Source organism: Cyprinodon variegatus, unplaced genomic scaffold, assembly GCF_000732505.1.
Source record: "Cyprinodon variegatus isolate N-32 unplaced genomic scaffold, C_variegatus-1.0 Scaffold118, whole genome shotgun sequence".
Lineage (NCBI taxonomy): Eukaryota > Metazoa > Chordata > Actinopteri > Cyprinodontiformes > Cyprinodontidae > Cyprinodon > Cyprinodon variegatus.
Window position 1 is genome coordinate 158,176 of NW_015150571.1, and position 13,285 is coordinate 171,460.

Below are 13,285 nucleotides of genomic sequence, written 5' to 3' on the forward strand. Positions count from 1 at the left end.
TATATATATGTGTATATGTATATAATTTTTTTTATTATTTTTTTTATAAAATTTTTTTGTGTTAAAAATCCAATCCGTAATTAAAAAAAAAAAAGGAAAAACTGCCTCTCTCTGGTTCGGCTGTATAAAGGTTTTTGTGTACCAATAAAAAAAGTATTTTTTTTTTTCGTTGGCTGCGTCTTAACCCGTAGGTTCCAAAAAGAAACAAAATAATTTCTCTATCGTTGGTGGTTGATAGATTCGTCCAACCTACCTAATGCTGTATGACCTTTTTTAATGGCTGAAACATTTTTATTTGGATCATAATTGCATTAATATGATGCTACCATAATTGATCTCTAGTTAAAAAGGCATTCCTTGTGTTGTGTGGGAAAAAAAAGTTTGCATATATGTTGCTTGTTTTTTACAATTACTAAGAAATTGAATATTCTGGCCCCACTATTAATTTTCTGCAGCTTTGCTAAACTAATAAAACCCAGTCTTATTTATTTTGTTTTTTAAAGATCTCTGTATGTCTTTCTGAAGGATACATACTTTTTAATTTTTAGAGGAACCTTTTGATTGTTATATTGTATTTTAGACAAAAGACATCACTGCCCCTAAAGAGGAGGGAACTGCAGGAAAGAAAAAGCGAAAGCGGAAAAAGAAATCCAAAAGCAACGCTGAAGATGCAGAACCAGATTTAGAGAGCCCGTTTCATTATGAGCCTCCAAAGCTTGAGGTAAATCTTCTAATATTAAACTGCTTCTAATAACCTATAGAATATATATATATATATATTTTTTTATTTTTTTTTTTCTAGGATGCAGAAGAATTTCCTGACTTGGCACTGGGTTTAACTGGGGTTGAAAAATTATCAACCAGCAGCAGAGCAAAGCTATGCAATGAGGTAGTGTGTTTTTAATGCATGTGCATGGAAATAAGGAACAAAAAGACTCTTATATGGTCTGATTTAGTTCGGCTCTGTTTCTATGATCTAGCCCTGATTTTTTAAAAAATGTTTTATTTAGAAAGCAGAGAAAGTGTCGGGGAAAAAAAGCAAGGCCCCAGTCCAGCTGGACATCGGTAACATGTTGGCCGTCTTGGAAAAAAAGCAACAGACTCAAAAATCGAAGCAGGACACGAAGCCGGTCATTCTCTCTGGTTGGTCATTGGCTAACCCCAAACACAAGACTTTCCATAACAGGGTTTAAAAACACGGTAAAGCTGTATTTTCTTTGTTGTAGTTGGTGGAGGACTACCAGTGGTCCAGAAGCAGACGACGGCTGTCAAAAAATCACCCTGGCAACAGGATAAAATCGCACACAATCCACTGGACTCTACCAGCCCTTTAGTTAAAAAAGGAAAGCAAAGAGAAGTGCCTAAAGCCAAGAAGCCTACTCCACTGAAGAAGGTGAGCTGCACTAATCTTCTTAGATCAGGTCTCTGTTTGTAGCTCCTGACGGTTATAGTTATGTCTAACAGACGGCAGAGGATGGGGATTAAAACCATTGCTAACAAAATTAGCACTATTAGCATGTACTCAAATGTTTCTGAACTTCACAGCAACAGTCAAACTGTTAAACCAGCACAACCCAAGCTTTATCCCTCCTGGAAACACCTGGTACCTTTTTACACTTGATCTTGGACTTCTATTTTCTCTTTTTTTAAAATATTTTTTTATACTGCTGGGAGTTCCTTATCCCTATCCTCTGCCATCTGTTTTCCCACAAGGCATTGCAGCACGGTTGTCACTTATTTAGTAACTGCGTCATTGGTCACTATCCGGCTTTCTGTTAGTTCAACTGTGTTGCCTGTAGATGGCGCCATGGTGGTTTATGTCGACTAATAGTGCCCAGTGCTTGCTTTCTATTTAGGCTCAAAGATGACTATCAGAGCTCCATCAGGACAGACTCTTGGAGTATAAAAAAATATTTAATCATAGTCAGTTGGGTTTTACATGACTATTAAAAAAAGTTACTAATGCTTTATACTTTATTTTTTTAAAATATGGTTTTCAGGTGCTAAATTCTATTAGTCATAAAACATTTTTTATATTCTTGGAAATTCAGGTCATTTTAAAAGAAAGGGAAGAGAGAAAACAGAGACGTCTGCTAGAGGAGAGAGGACTGCTGCCTGAAAATGATTCTGAAGTTGCTAACGATGCTACAGAGGAGCAGAACGACTCAAATGACCCAGGTTGGAAGTAAACCTACTTTTTGGGGAATTTTTAGTTTAGCATTACTGAGTAATTTTTCCTTTATTATGCTTGTCTTTTTCAGAAGAGATTCAGAGTTTCTCACAAGAATTTGATGAACAGCTGAATTTAAACGGTACAAACCCTGAAACACAAGAGGCCGATGAAGACACAGAAAAAGATGCTGGTAACCAGCAAGACCTCAGCGCCTCTGAGCCCCAACAGACCAACGTTCCCAAAATTCACAGCAGGAAGTTTAGAGAGTGAGGCCACAAAAACATTTCCTGCATATCCATGTATGTAGCTTTAAAGACAATAATCAACGGCTTTTCTAATGATTTGCTTCTCATTTGGGTGTCAGCTACTGCAGCCAGATGTTGAGGAAAGATCTGGACGAGTGCGTGACATTGCTTCTGAAGGAGCTGGTCCGCTTCCAGGATCGGCTGTACCAGAAGGATCCCATGAAGGCCCGAATGAAGAGGCGGATTGTGATGGGCCTTCGAGAGGTCCTGAAACACCTCAAACTAAAGAAGGTCAAGTGTGTCATCATCTCGCCAAACTGTGAACGCATCCAGTCGAAAGGTACCTTCATGGATATCACTGCTGATCAGTAGCTTTGGTGGATTTTTGTTGGCAGATTAGGCAACAAATAGGAAAATTGTTTGTCTAATGGCGTCTAATTTACATGCAAAGTCTGTGGGGGATGACGACGAGAGGTTCAGCAGCGTGTCTGGAGCGGTGCGTCCGGGAGTTCTGGCGTCCAGGCATCTGAGCGTTCGATATTGGGGTTCTGAAAATTAAACTTTTGCCGCTGGACGCCGGAGCATCAACCAATAAGAAAAGCTGAACCAGGAGCTTTTTTGGGGGAGACAGAAACTACTTTCAGGCTGTTGTTGCTTCTGCATATGAAAAATAAATATCATAGGGTTAAACTCCAAAGGTTATAAAAAAGCAGGTAGAATGGATGGTTATGTAGGCTATAAGGAAAAGAGATCAAACTCATTATTGCTGCACTAAAACATTTTTAACAAACTATGGTGAAAAAGTTTGTAAATACCCAAATTAACTGAAAATGGTAAAACCTGCTGACATAAAATATTCAATTTTATATTCTGCTACTTGCGGTTTTTACCACAAACCTTTAAAACTCTATATGCTCTTAATTTCCAGCCTCTATGAACGGCAGCAGGAAATCCCCCACGAGCTGCCGATGTTATGCCCACAAATACCTCTCCTCTCGCACACTGATGAGAAAACAGATTGAAATCTGAACGAAAATGGAACTTTTAATCATATTCTTAATGTTGTTATATTTCTTATGCATGGATGTCCTAAAATTGAAAGTTTTGGTGGACACATAAATTTGAACGAATACGATTTTTACTTTTATAGAGACACGTTTTAGTCGATGTGCTGCAGTCAGTTTCCGATTAATATGTTCTCTACTCAATGGCTGGCATTTCCCTCTTTTGCCACGAACACCATTCTAGATAATTTCTGAAAAGAACATTAAGAATATGTTTAAAAGTTCCCTTTTTCATTCATATTTAAATCTGTTTTCTCATCAGTGTGAGAGAGTTTAGGGCAACACTCGCTCCTACGACAGGGGGGTAATTCTTGGCATTTATCTGTCCACCACAACTTTCAATTTCAGAACATCCATGCATTAGAAATATGAAAATAATAAGAATATGTTTAAAAGTTCCCTTTTTCGTTCATATTTCAATCTGTTTTCTCATCTCCCAAGAGGGGGAGATAATTCTCTGTATAACACCGGCAGCAGAGCTCTCCCAGCGGGGATGTCCAGCGCTGCCTCCCGGCGGTATGCTGGGGGTCTGGCTCTCTGAACAAGAACTGCACACAGTATTTTAGTGGGATCATAATCCGGATGAACTGATTGCACAGAGGATGTTTGGAGGTGGACTTTCTTGCTCATAAATGTGTCAAAGCTATTTTTCCAACTCGTAAAGAAAGCCAAGCTGCTCTCTAGCTTGAAGCTACAGAACAGAGCAGATAAACAACTAGAGCGCCGAGCATCCAAAGATTTGAAGCGGCAAAGCAACTTGACCACAGTTTGGTCCAGGGTCTGACCGGCCCTTACATTTCAGCATTTGCAGTAAATCAGGATTCTGTGTTCTGGCTTTTCTCCTTTTCTTACCTGATGCATTGGTTAAGATTTCTTCTTATGTTTTTTTCAAGATCAGAGATTTTTCGTTCCTGTGAGTAATTTTGTGGCGCTTCCATTTTGATGTGGACACGAACTTTGTTTTCAGATGTAGGTTAAAGGGAAACAAAAGGTACTGCGTCATAAATGTGTACAAATAAAACATCGATAGCAGAGAGTCCCAGACAGGCATGCCGTTGCCGAAGCTGGAAGGAGTTATAACTGCATGTTTATAGAAAAAATATTGCCTTCACAGGTGGACTGGATGAGGTTCTGCACACGATCATCAACATGTGTCGCGAGCAGGGTGTGCCGTTCGTATTCGCACTTTCCAGGAAAGCGTTGGGCCGCTGTGTCAACAAGGCTGTACCCGTCAGCCTCGTGGGCATCTTCAACTACGACGGTGCACAGGTCAGGGGTAGCTTTGGCACGTGTGCATGTTAAATCTTTTTTTTTAAAAAGTAAACATTTATAATAGATGCCTCAATAGTTTTTAAATGAAGAGATTTGCTTTAATCACAACAGGACTTTTATCACAAGATGATTGAATTGTCATCTGAGGCTAGGAGAGCCTACGAAGTGATGCTGACCAGCCTGGAAACGGAGGATGATGCAAATGCAGAGCAAATAAACAGCCTGTCTGAGGAGTCCGAGCCTGGACCTGACACCGGGTGGTCAGAGAAACCTCAGTACTGTAAGTTACAGCTTCTTATTTATGGATCTTTAAAGAGGAACATTTAAAGAGATAGAAAATATAAGTCTTACCCCCTTCTCCGCATACATAGGGGGTAGAGAGGATGGTACATGTCCAATTAAACAGGACTCCCTCTCTCAGTGCTTAAAATCAAATAAAACTAAACACTTTTATGAATTCTTGCCTAATTCATTTAAGCTGCTTAAATGAATTAGGCAAGAATTCATAAAAGTGTTTCGTTTTATTTGATTTTAAGCACTGTTATAGGCAGTGAATTTAGTTAAGTTTAAGTATGAACTCCACTTCTGCTCCAAACAGTTTTTCCCCTAAGAAGAACTTGTGTGTTGGATTTGGAGATTTCCCTGTAAAACTTAAAACGTTTTCAGATTCCAGCGGGCTTATAACTTTACTGGGCCAATTTAAGGTAAATTGGAGGATGTTCTTTTTCCGGGCGGATCATCAAAATAAGTGGTCCTTCTAATTGTCCATCATTCTGGTGATATGTTTATGTAAGGCCATCTTACATGCTCGTTTCACTTACCGGTGGAGAAATTGCAAATCTTCCTTTGGAAAGTAAGCTTGCATGAGCGATGCAAACAGCAACTTTTAAACAGAGAGTGCAAAAGAGAGTGTATGCTCTCACGTTTAATAGGTGTTCCCACTCTGGAGCAGGTAAAGGGTTACGAGAAGTGGTGGCCTAGTAGGTAGGGAGTTGAGCTTGGATCCAAGAGGTTCTGAGTTCAAGCCCCACTTCCACAGACTGCCACTCTGGGTCCCTGAGCAAAGACCCTGAACCCCACACTGCTCCCTGGGCACCGCACAATGGCAGCCCACTGCTCCCCAAGGGGATGGGTTAAATGCAGTGAGTGAATTTAGTTTTTTTTTTTTTTTTTACTTGTTACAATGTAATGACAGTAAAGTGGAATTCTATTTTATATATATATATATATATATATATATATATATATANTTTTTTTTTTAAACTGTTGAGGACGGGTCTTTTCAAAATTTTGCAAAAATCCTTCACTATACCTCTAAGCTTAAATATCTGTTCATTTTGGTACCAAGCTAATTTCTGGGTGCATCACTTAAAATGTGTATATTTATTTTTTTATTCCAGTTAAATGTTGTTGATTCAAGGCTCATAATAATCCCGCACTGCCTCCATTTTCTTCTCAGTTAAATTGTGGGAGAAGATTCTGGAGGATGAAAGCAGCCGTGCTTTCCTGAGCCATGCGGAGCAGCTCCTGGACAGTGAATGTACAGAAATCCCTGAAGAAGAGAGGAGTTGACTGCAGCGAATGTTTCCTCGGCTATAAAAGAAGAAAAAAAAAATATTTAGGGGCTACACCCAGACAAGACCTTAGTTTGGTTTTCTTTTTTTGTGTGTGTGTGATTTATGAATTCCATGAACTCTTTCAGGGATGGAAGCAGGTATAAAGCCTCACACTATGAACTTTGACCCATCATGACTGTGACCATTCATGCAGAATGTGTAGGATGTGTTTTGTTTTTTGTTTTTGAGTATTTTTTGTATTGATGATACAGCATTATATTGCAAAGCAATCATTTTCACATAATGGCTATATTTGATTTTTGGATGAGTTGTAGGAACTGAAAGGGTTACCTCTAATTAGAAATAAGTAAACATGGCTATGAACTAGTTATTAATTAAGCTGGTGAGTTGTTAAAGTGAGCAGTGCCTTCTAAACCAGGGGGTTGTGCAGTAGGGCATAAAAAGTATCTACTACGGTAACTGATTTGTAAAGTTTAAACATCTTAAATAACAGGTTTATAAATTGTTTATAGGTCAGTGGAAAGTTTTGTTTTGTAAAGAGGAGACAATGGATGTGATTCAAAACCAGAAGAATAACCCTGTGAAAACATGGAGAAAAGTCTGCAAAGGAGCTGTATGGTCAGCAATGTCTCTAAATGATGTTACTTTAAAATTTATTTATCAACATCTATAGGTTCCTCATTCAGTATTAGTTTAGAATTTCATTACATTGAAATACCGTCCTTATTGCTCTTATTCCAAAAGAAATTTCTGTTCAAAGAATGAGGATATTGATTCTGTCTTGCTGAGATCTGTTTGCACGGATCCTCCTCCTAAAGTTTTAGTTTTTGCAGACCGTCTATGCAACACATGAATTAGTTTGGCTCTTGGTATCAAGCTTTGAACAGCAAGCCAGCATATTCACACAGCTCCTTTTATACTGGCTGAAACCTCTTTGAAAACTACAGAATGGCTCCAGAAACCTGCATAATCCATTTCTGTTTTTCTTTATTTTGCGATCATATGGTGAAGCCCACAGCATCACTTCTTCTCTCCTGTACCTAATACCGGATTGTTTGTAGCTGGAAATGATTGTAATCTCACTTGACCAAAGAGCACAAATCCACCTTAAGTCTTATGTTTATATTTTAAGCATTGGGCAGAAAAGGGATTTTATTCCCTCAAATGTTTCCAAACAGCTTGGCTTGCTTTGTTAGTTGTTACAGAGACCTGGTGTCCCAAAGCGCATCACTTAAGCCTTCCCCCTCTTTGTAACTACGACATTTACATATGAGTTCTTGTCCAGCTACTTTCAGTCCCATTTTGGCTAAATCTACTTTTTATTTACTAATCTGATCACTGATTAGCCGGTGTAGGCGGGAATCAGATTTCTCGTAGCTGATTCCTGGTTTATTAAGTTTGCATATGATCTTGTATCTTTTCCCACTCTTACAGGTGGGTGCGAGGTGTATGCTTCTGCATGATGTCATCTAAACCTCAGGTTAAGAGTATTTATAGGTTAGTAAAGTTATTTCATAGGAATCATTGGCAGAGGATTTAAAGACATATTTTTCTTTTTTCCTTTTTTCGCTTAGTAATAGCTGAACAGGTTTACAGTTTTGGTTTACACTCCTTTTTTTCCCCCCAAGGGCCGTTAAGCAAAGATCGTGTATGATTTCTTAACAAAAAAGATCACATTACTTTTTTCACCAAGATGTTAAATCTTTTTTTTTTTTATGTTTGAAAATCAAGGATAAAGCCCTATTGTGTAAAATAAAACTTTTTGTTTTTAGAAATATAGATAATTTTTAAAATTAAAATTGTGAATAAAAATTTCACCTGATAATCTTCTAATATAGAAAAATAATATTAAGAAAACAAGTATTGAGATGATAGTGTTAAAAGAGGGTAAGTTAGTGTAACCTTGGGTTATAATTGATAATCATGATCAAATATGCAATTATGTTACTATTAATAACTTAGAGGAAAAATTACAAATATAAGAGGATAATAACTGAAAAATGTATTTACAAATTAGAATTACAACAGAATAAAAGGTCATTACTGTTTAGAATGAATTTAGTTTGGGATTTTTCTCACGTCTTCTATACAGCGGAATAGAGGGAGGGGTATAATAACCCAGATATCTGCAAAACATGATTTTTATTAGGGAAAATACTTCATTCACATTCCTCCTGTTTACAAACCTGGAGTTATTCTTCTGAAGTCTTGAGTAAAAATCTTAACCAGACCTCTGTTTCCTTTTGTTGCTTGGTGTTTGGGTTAGTTTCTTAGCCGTTGGTAGAAAACCTTTAGAGATCACTTCTTATCTTTGATATTTTACCGTCGGTAACTGATGCCACATTGATGAATATTTTTTGACCTAAGAAAGAACATGTTGGTAAGATTGAGACAAAAGGACTTAATTCCATATTTACTCTTTCATTAAAGTTTTTATTTCATCTCATAAAATTGGAGTAAGATTATAAAGCGTCAGACTTTAAGTTGGGAAACAGCCTCTCATCTGGTTAAAAAGCATGTTGGGATCTACTCTAACATGAGAACAATGATGTTTAGCTGTGTCTAATGGACAATATTTGTTTGAATGATTTTTTATTTCAAAGGACTTTACCACAAACTGCTAACTTGAAATGTTAGAAACAAAAGTTATGGACAATCTAATTCTAGTAATTGCAAAATAATTTACATTCAGTTAGCTGGAGTTAAAGCTGTGCTCAAGGACATATCGGCAGAGATTAAAACCAAGTTCCTGCTGCTGAGAGGTGACTGTAATTATGGAATCTTTGGCCAATCATTGGGGGGGAAAAAACAAACTTTTAATCAATTTGCTCCCAAAGTGTCTGCATTATGAAAATCTATTTAAATACTAAATTACAGTAGCCTTTCTGCTTAAGAAAGGTATTCTGCATATGATTTTATTTCCTCTGATAATACTCCAAGGAAGAGCATCTTCCTACACTTTCTAAAAGCTAAATAAACGTGTCTGTGGTGAGTTTATATGGTTCAAGCTGCTAAAATAGGATTTAGATGCAATATTCCTTGATTAATCTTTCTTCACTGATGACATGTATTTCTATAAATACTGTTTTGGATACACCTTAGAGTTGATTATTTCAGGTGACAGAGCCGAGGTTTGTCTTGAATAAAGAATGTGTATCAAACCGATGTTCCTTGTTTTATTTTCTGAACAAACTGAAACATGGAAGCAGAACATAGAAAATGGAGAAACATTTCCAGACTTTATCCCTGATCCTGTTGACTAAAAGTCACCTTTTTCTGTTTTAACCTTTAGTAGGATTTACAATGAATTTTGACCAGTATAGAAATGTCTGTCATTGTTATAAAAATGTTAAGTATTCTGTATGTATGAACAAAAGTATCTCAGAATATTCGATTATCAATAAAGAGCATGTTTACCTGAGCAATATAAAATAGGAAGCTTATGTAGACATATTGTTTAAAGAGTGATATATTTCTATTTTTTTTATGTTGATTCAAAACCTCAAATTCAGTTCTGCAGAAGTTTTGAATATTCCATATAGTTAGACCAATGCAACAGAAAAATAAATATTTTTGCATAAAGGAATTATTGCATCAGTGCATTGAGACATGGAAGCAGTAAGCCTCTGGTTCTGCTTAGATGAGGCCCAGGAACCTTTAAAAGGGGCATCTGATAAGCAAAAAAATAATAATAAAAAATAAAATCCTTTCAACCTTTATTTGTTGTTGCTTTTATATGAGCTTAACAGAAAGACTTATCCCACCATTATCAAAGGAGGCTTTATATCAGTTATACGCCATCCTGACCTAGATTTTTGTTTCTATGATGAATTCTTGCTGCTGATTTATAAACAGGCTCTGTTAAATATATTATAAAAAGAAATTGAAAACTTCAGAGACCATGCCTGTTCCAAGGTAGAGAATTCAAAAACAGAGACACTGGAATATTTTTGGCAGTGCCACAATAAAAGCATCTCCTTAATTTAATTTGTCTTAAATAATCCAAAGTTTAAGCTCTATTTAGAGAAAGCCATTATCCAAATTCATCTGCTCCACGTGTTTGAACGGCTAGGATAATTATCATTAAATATGTGTGAGTTTATCACACCCTTGTATGGGCTGCCTGTTGAACTGATGTTCTAATCTAATTAGGACAATTCTTCTGTCTGGATTTACAGTTATAATCTTCATTTTGTACTTGGCAAAGATTTGGAAATGGAATGAGAGCGGCGTCCTATTTTGATAAGGCTGGAGCCATGGATGTCTAATCATCTGCTAGTGTGTATGATGTAAAATATGATGATATGCCAGACTGGAGATGTATAAAATGCCTTTTTAACTGTTAATCGGAGCCACATCCTGAGAGGTGAGCCCAGAGGTGAGCAGCTGCCATTCTGTAAACCTAAGCAATTTCTCTGATCTGAGTAAGATAAGCAATTTCTTTCAAAATCTGCATACTTGTAGAAAATGTCCTAATCTAAATGGGTCTTTTATATAGTTAAATAAAGGTTTAATAGAAAATAAGTACCTTTCCAAAGCAGTTAGTGTCCCAAATGCAGATAATAAATTCTCTGAATTGTTTTGGACCACAACGTTGGAGGCTGTAATGCCTTTTTAAATAGATGTGCAGTAAACGGGATTCATGAAGAATGTGTAAACTCAGGATAACAGTTGCTGGTAGCAGTTCACAGGTAATCCTGCCTCAGATAATTGGGCTACACACATGTTCAAGTTTTGATAGAGATTTTTTGCCTTACAAACGGAACAGAAGTTTCTGGTTGGATTTAGTCTCAGATTTAGGCTGGTCACTCTACAAATTTAATTTATTCTATTTGAAACCAAGATGCTGGCTTCATACTGGTGTCTTTGGGGAAATCCTTTTCAAGAATGGATTTCCTATCCATTTGTTATTTACATTGAGTAACTACTTCAAACACCGTAATATAAAACACTTCCACATTGCATGATACTTTTCTACCATGCTTTGCAATGTGCTTTGGCTTAGATTTGGAGTTCATTGTTCTACATAAATACAATTCTATACATATATAGATATATATTACTGACATGTTTCAAAACCTGCTTCAGAGTGCATAACGCTGAGTTGCATCATGTTTTTTACATCACTGAAAAAAATTCTACTTATTGTTATAACAAAATATTTCTCAATACTAATGTTTTAGTCCTCTGCAAGCTTTGTGATTTGATGTATTACTACAGTACAGGTTTTTCTTTGAATGGGAGATTTTGTGCTTTAAAATACACTTCATGTCTCATGCTGCAGCTTTGTTGTTTTGCTGATAGTGGATCTTTAAAACGTTGTGCTAACTTCCCCGATAGTGATGAAATCTTGTCTGTTGGCACTTTGTATAGATCATGAAGCGACACAATCCTTTCCTGTTTTACATATCTTCCTGTTTCGGATGTGCAACTTATATTTTAAAGAGTTGTGAAATGGTTTCAACACAAAATCTTTTTCTTTTTTTTTTTTCACAAAATATTCACATATACAAAAAGTTTGGTTTCCAGATCAGGAGGCCCCAAAAAAGAAAGAGAGAGAAAGAAAAAACAACTGGACTTAACCTGTGGTCAGAAATATTCAGGTGGCTTCTCTTAAATCTGAGCTTGGATAACTTCCAGACTTTTTAGTCAGATCTGCAGATCTAGGCTCTGCAGATCTAGACCCCCTTAACAATAACGCCTTGCTGGTGTCATGGTTTGAATGAGTGATGGTTTGTAACATGAAGGAAGCTAACTGTGAAGTTTTTTTGTTATATATGAACAAATTATCCTCAAAAGACTGCCTCTTATCCCTGAGCCTGAAGTGCACAGCTGCATCTTCGCCATGACGACCGGGCTCTTCTGTGTAAAGCCATAAATCTGTCTTTCAAAGTAAACTTTTTCTTTGCTAATCAATAATAAGGCTGAAATGTTATGCCTTTTTTAAGGTCAGAAGCTCATATTAATTGTATATTTTGTGAAAAACAATATAACAATTTGATGACTTCCAAAGCTTCTAATATGCAGATTCCAAACATCTGATTCAATTTTAGCCCACTCCGTATGTCTCTTTTTAAGCCTCCAGCGGACATTTAAAATACATCCTTCTGTGACATCAAGGCAAAAAAAGGGAAATCAGAAAGCTATCAGGACGAAAAACTGTCCACCTCCATGAGTCTGCTTAATTCTCCGTCATAGTCCTGTTTGAAGATGCCACGTTTATATGTCCAATCAATCCTATGCAGGTATAGACCCCACAGAACACGTTTTGGTGCAAAATGTGTGCATATAGAAAAAAAGCAAAAGCTCTTGAGAAGCTCCTGGCTAAAGCTGGTAGAATAGTGTTATTATCAAAAGTGAATCGAGTCATAAACCATCATGCCCTGTAAGACTTCTAAGGTGAAAATCTAAGCTTCTAAGATGCCCCAAAATCACAAAAAAAACCACACACTAACATTTCAGAAGTCCATCAGGGACAACGTCCTAAATCTTTTGGGAAATAAATGGCTGATGAAACTAAACCTTAAAGGTTTGGTTAATCTCGGATTTGGAAGAAAAAGGGGTAAATTATACAGAGGTGAAGACATCCTGCGGTGCGACCATATTGAAACCAAACTGGTTGACTTCATAGCATGGATAGCAAGGGAATATCAATAAGATTTCAAAACATCAGCCAGAAAGTTCAAACTTGGGCCATAAATGACTCTGAAGTCACAAAGAATAAAATAAAATCTCATAAAGTAAACTTGTCTGGGTCAAATTAACATTAAATCAGAAGAATTTCTTTCAAAATAAGCACTCTCTCTGAAGAAGACAACCAAAGCGTGAGAGTGATTTGTTTTATTTGAGATTTCAATGACAGTGGTCCCATCCAGTGGGAAGAATAAAAGCTAAGCATGTTAGATTCTCACATTAGAATTTGTTACCAGCTGTTGTTAACGCCGTTAAACATGT

At 36.8% G+C, this 13,285-nt stretch overlaps 1 protein-coding gene across 1 annotated transcript in view; it reads left to right on the plus strand.

Annotated features, from left to right (window-relative positions):
- Window positions 1–9,488, plus strand: part of secisbp2 (SECIS binding protein 2) — a 15,150-nt gene extending 5,662 nt beyond the window's left edge. Inside the window, exons 8-17 of the mRNA XM_015375429.1 lie at window positions 581–721; window positions 803–889; window positions 1,011–1,143; window positions 1,227–1,393; window positions 2,052–2,178; window positions 2,262–2,439; window positions 2,538–2,758; window positions 4,597–4,751; window positions 4,866–5,034; window positions 6,214–9,488. Of these exons, the coding sequence (XP_015230915.1) occupies window positions 581–721; window positions 803–889; window positions 1,011–1,143; window positions 1,227–1,393; window positions 2,052–2,178; window positions 2,262–2,439; window positions 2,538–2,758; window positions 4,597–4,751; window positions 4,866–5,034; window positions 6,214–6,326 (1,491 nt within the window). The 3' untranslated portion in view covers window positions 6,327–9,488. The remainder of the gene's footprint in view (window positions 1–580; window positions 722–802; window positions 890–1,010; window positions 1,144–1,226; window positions 1,394–2,051; window positions 2,179–2,261; window positions 2,440–2,537; window positions 2,759–4,596; window positions 4,752–4,865; window positions 5,035–6,213) is intronic.
- Window positions 9,489–13,285: the final 3,797 nt, after the last annotated feature.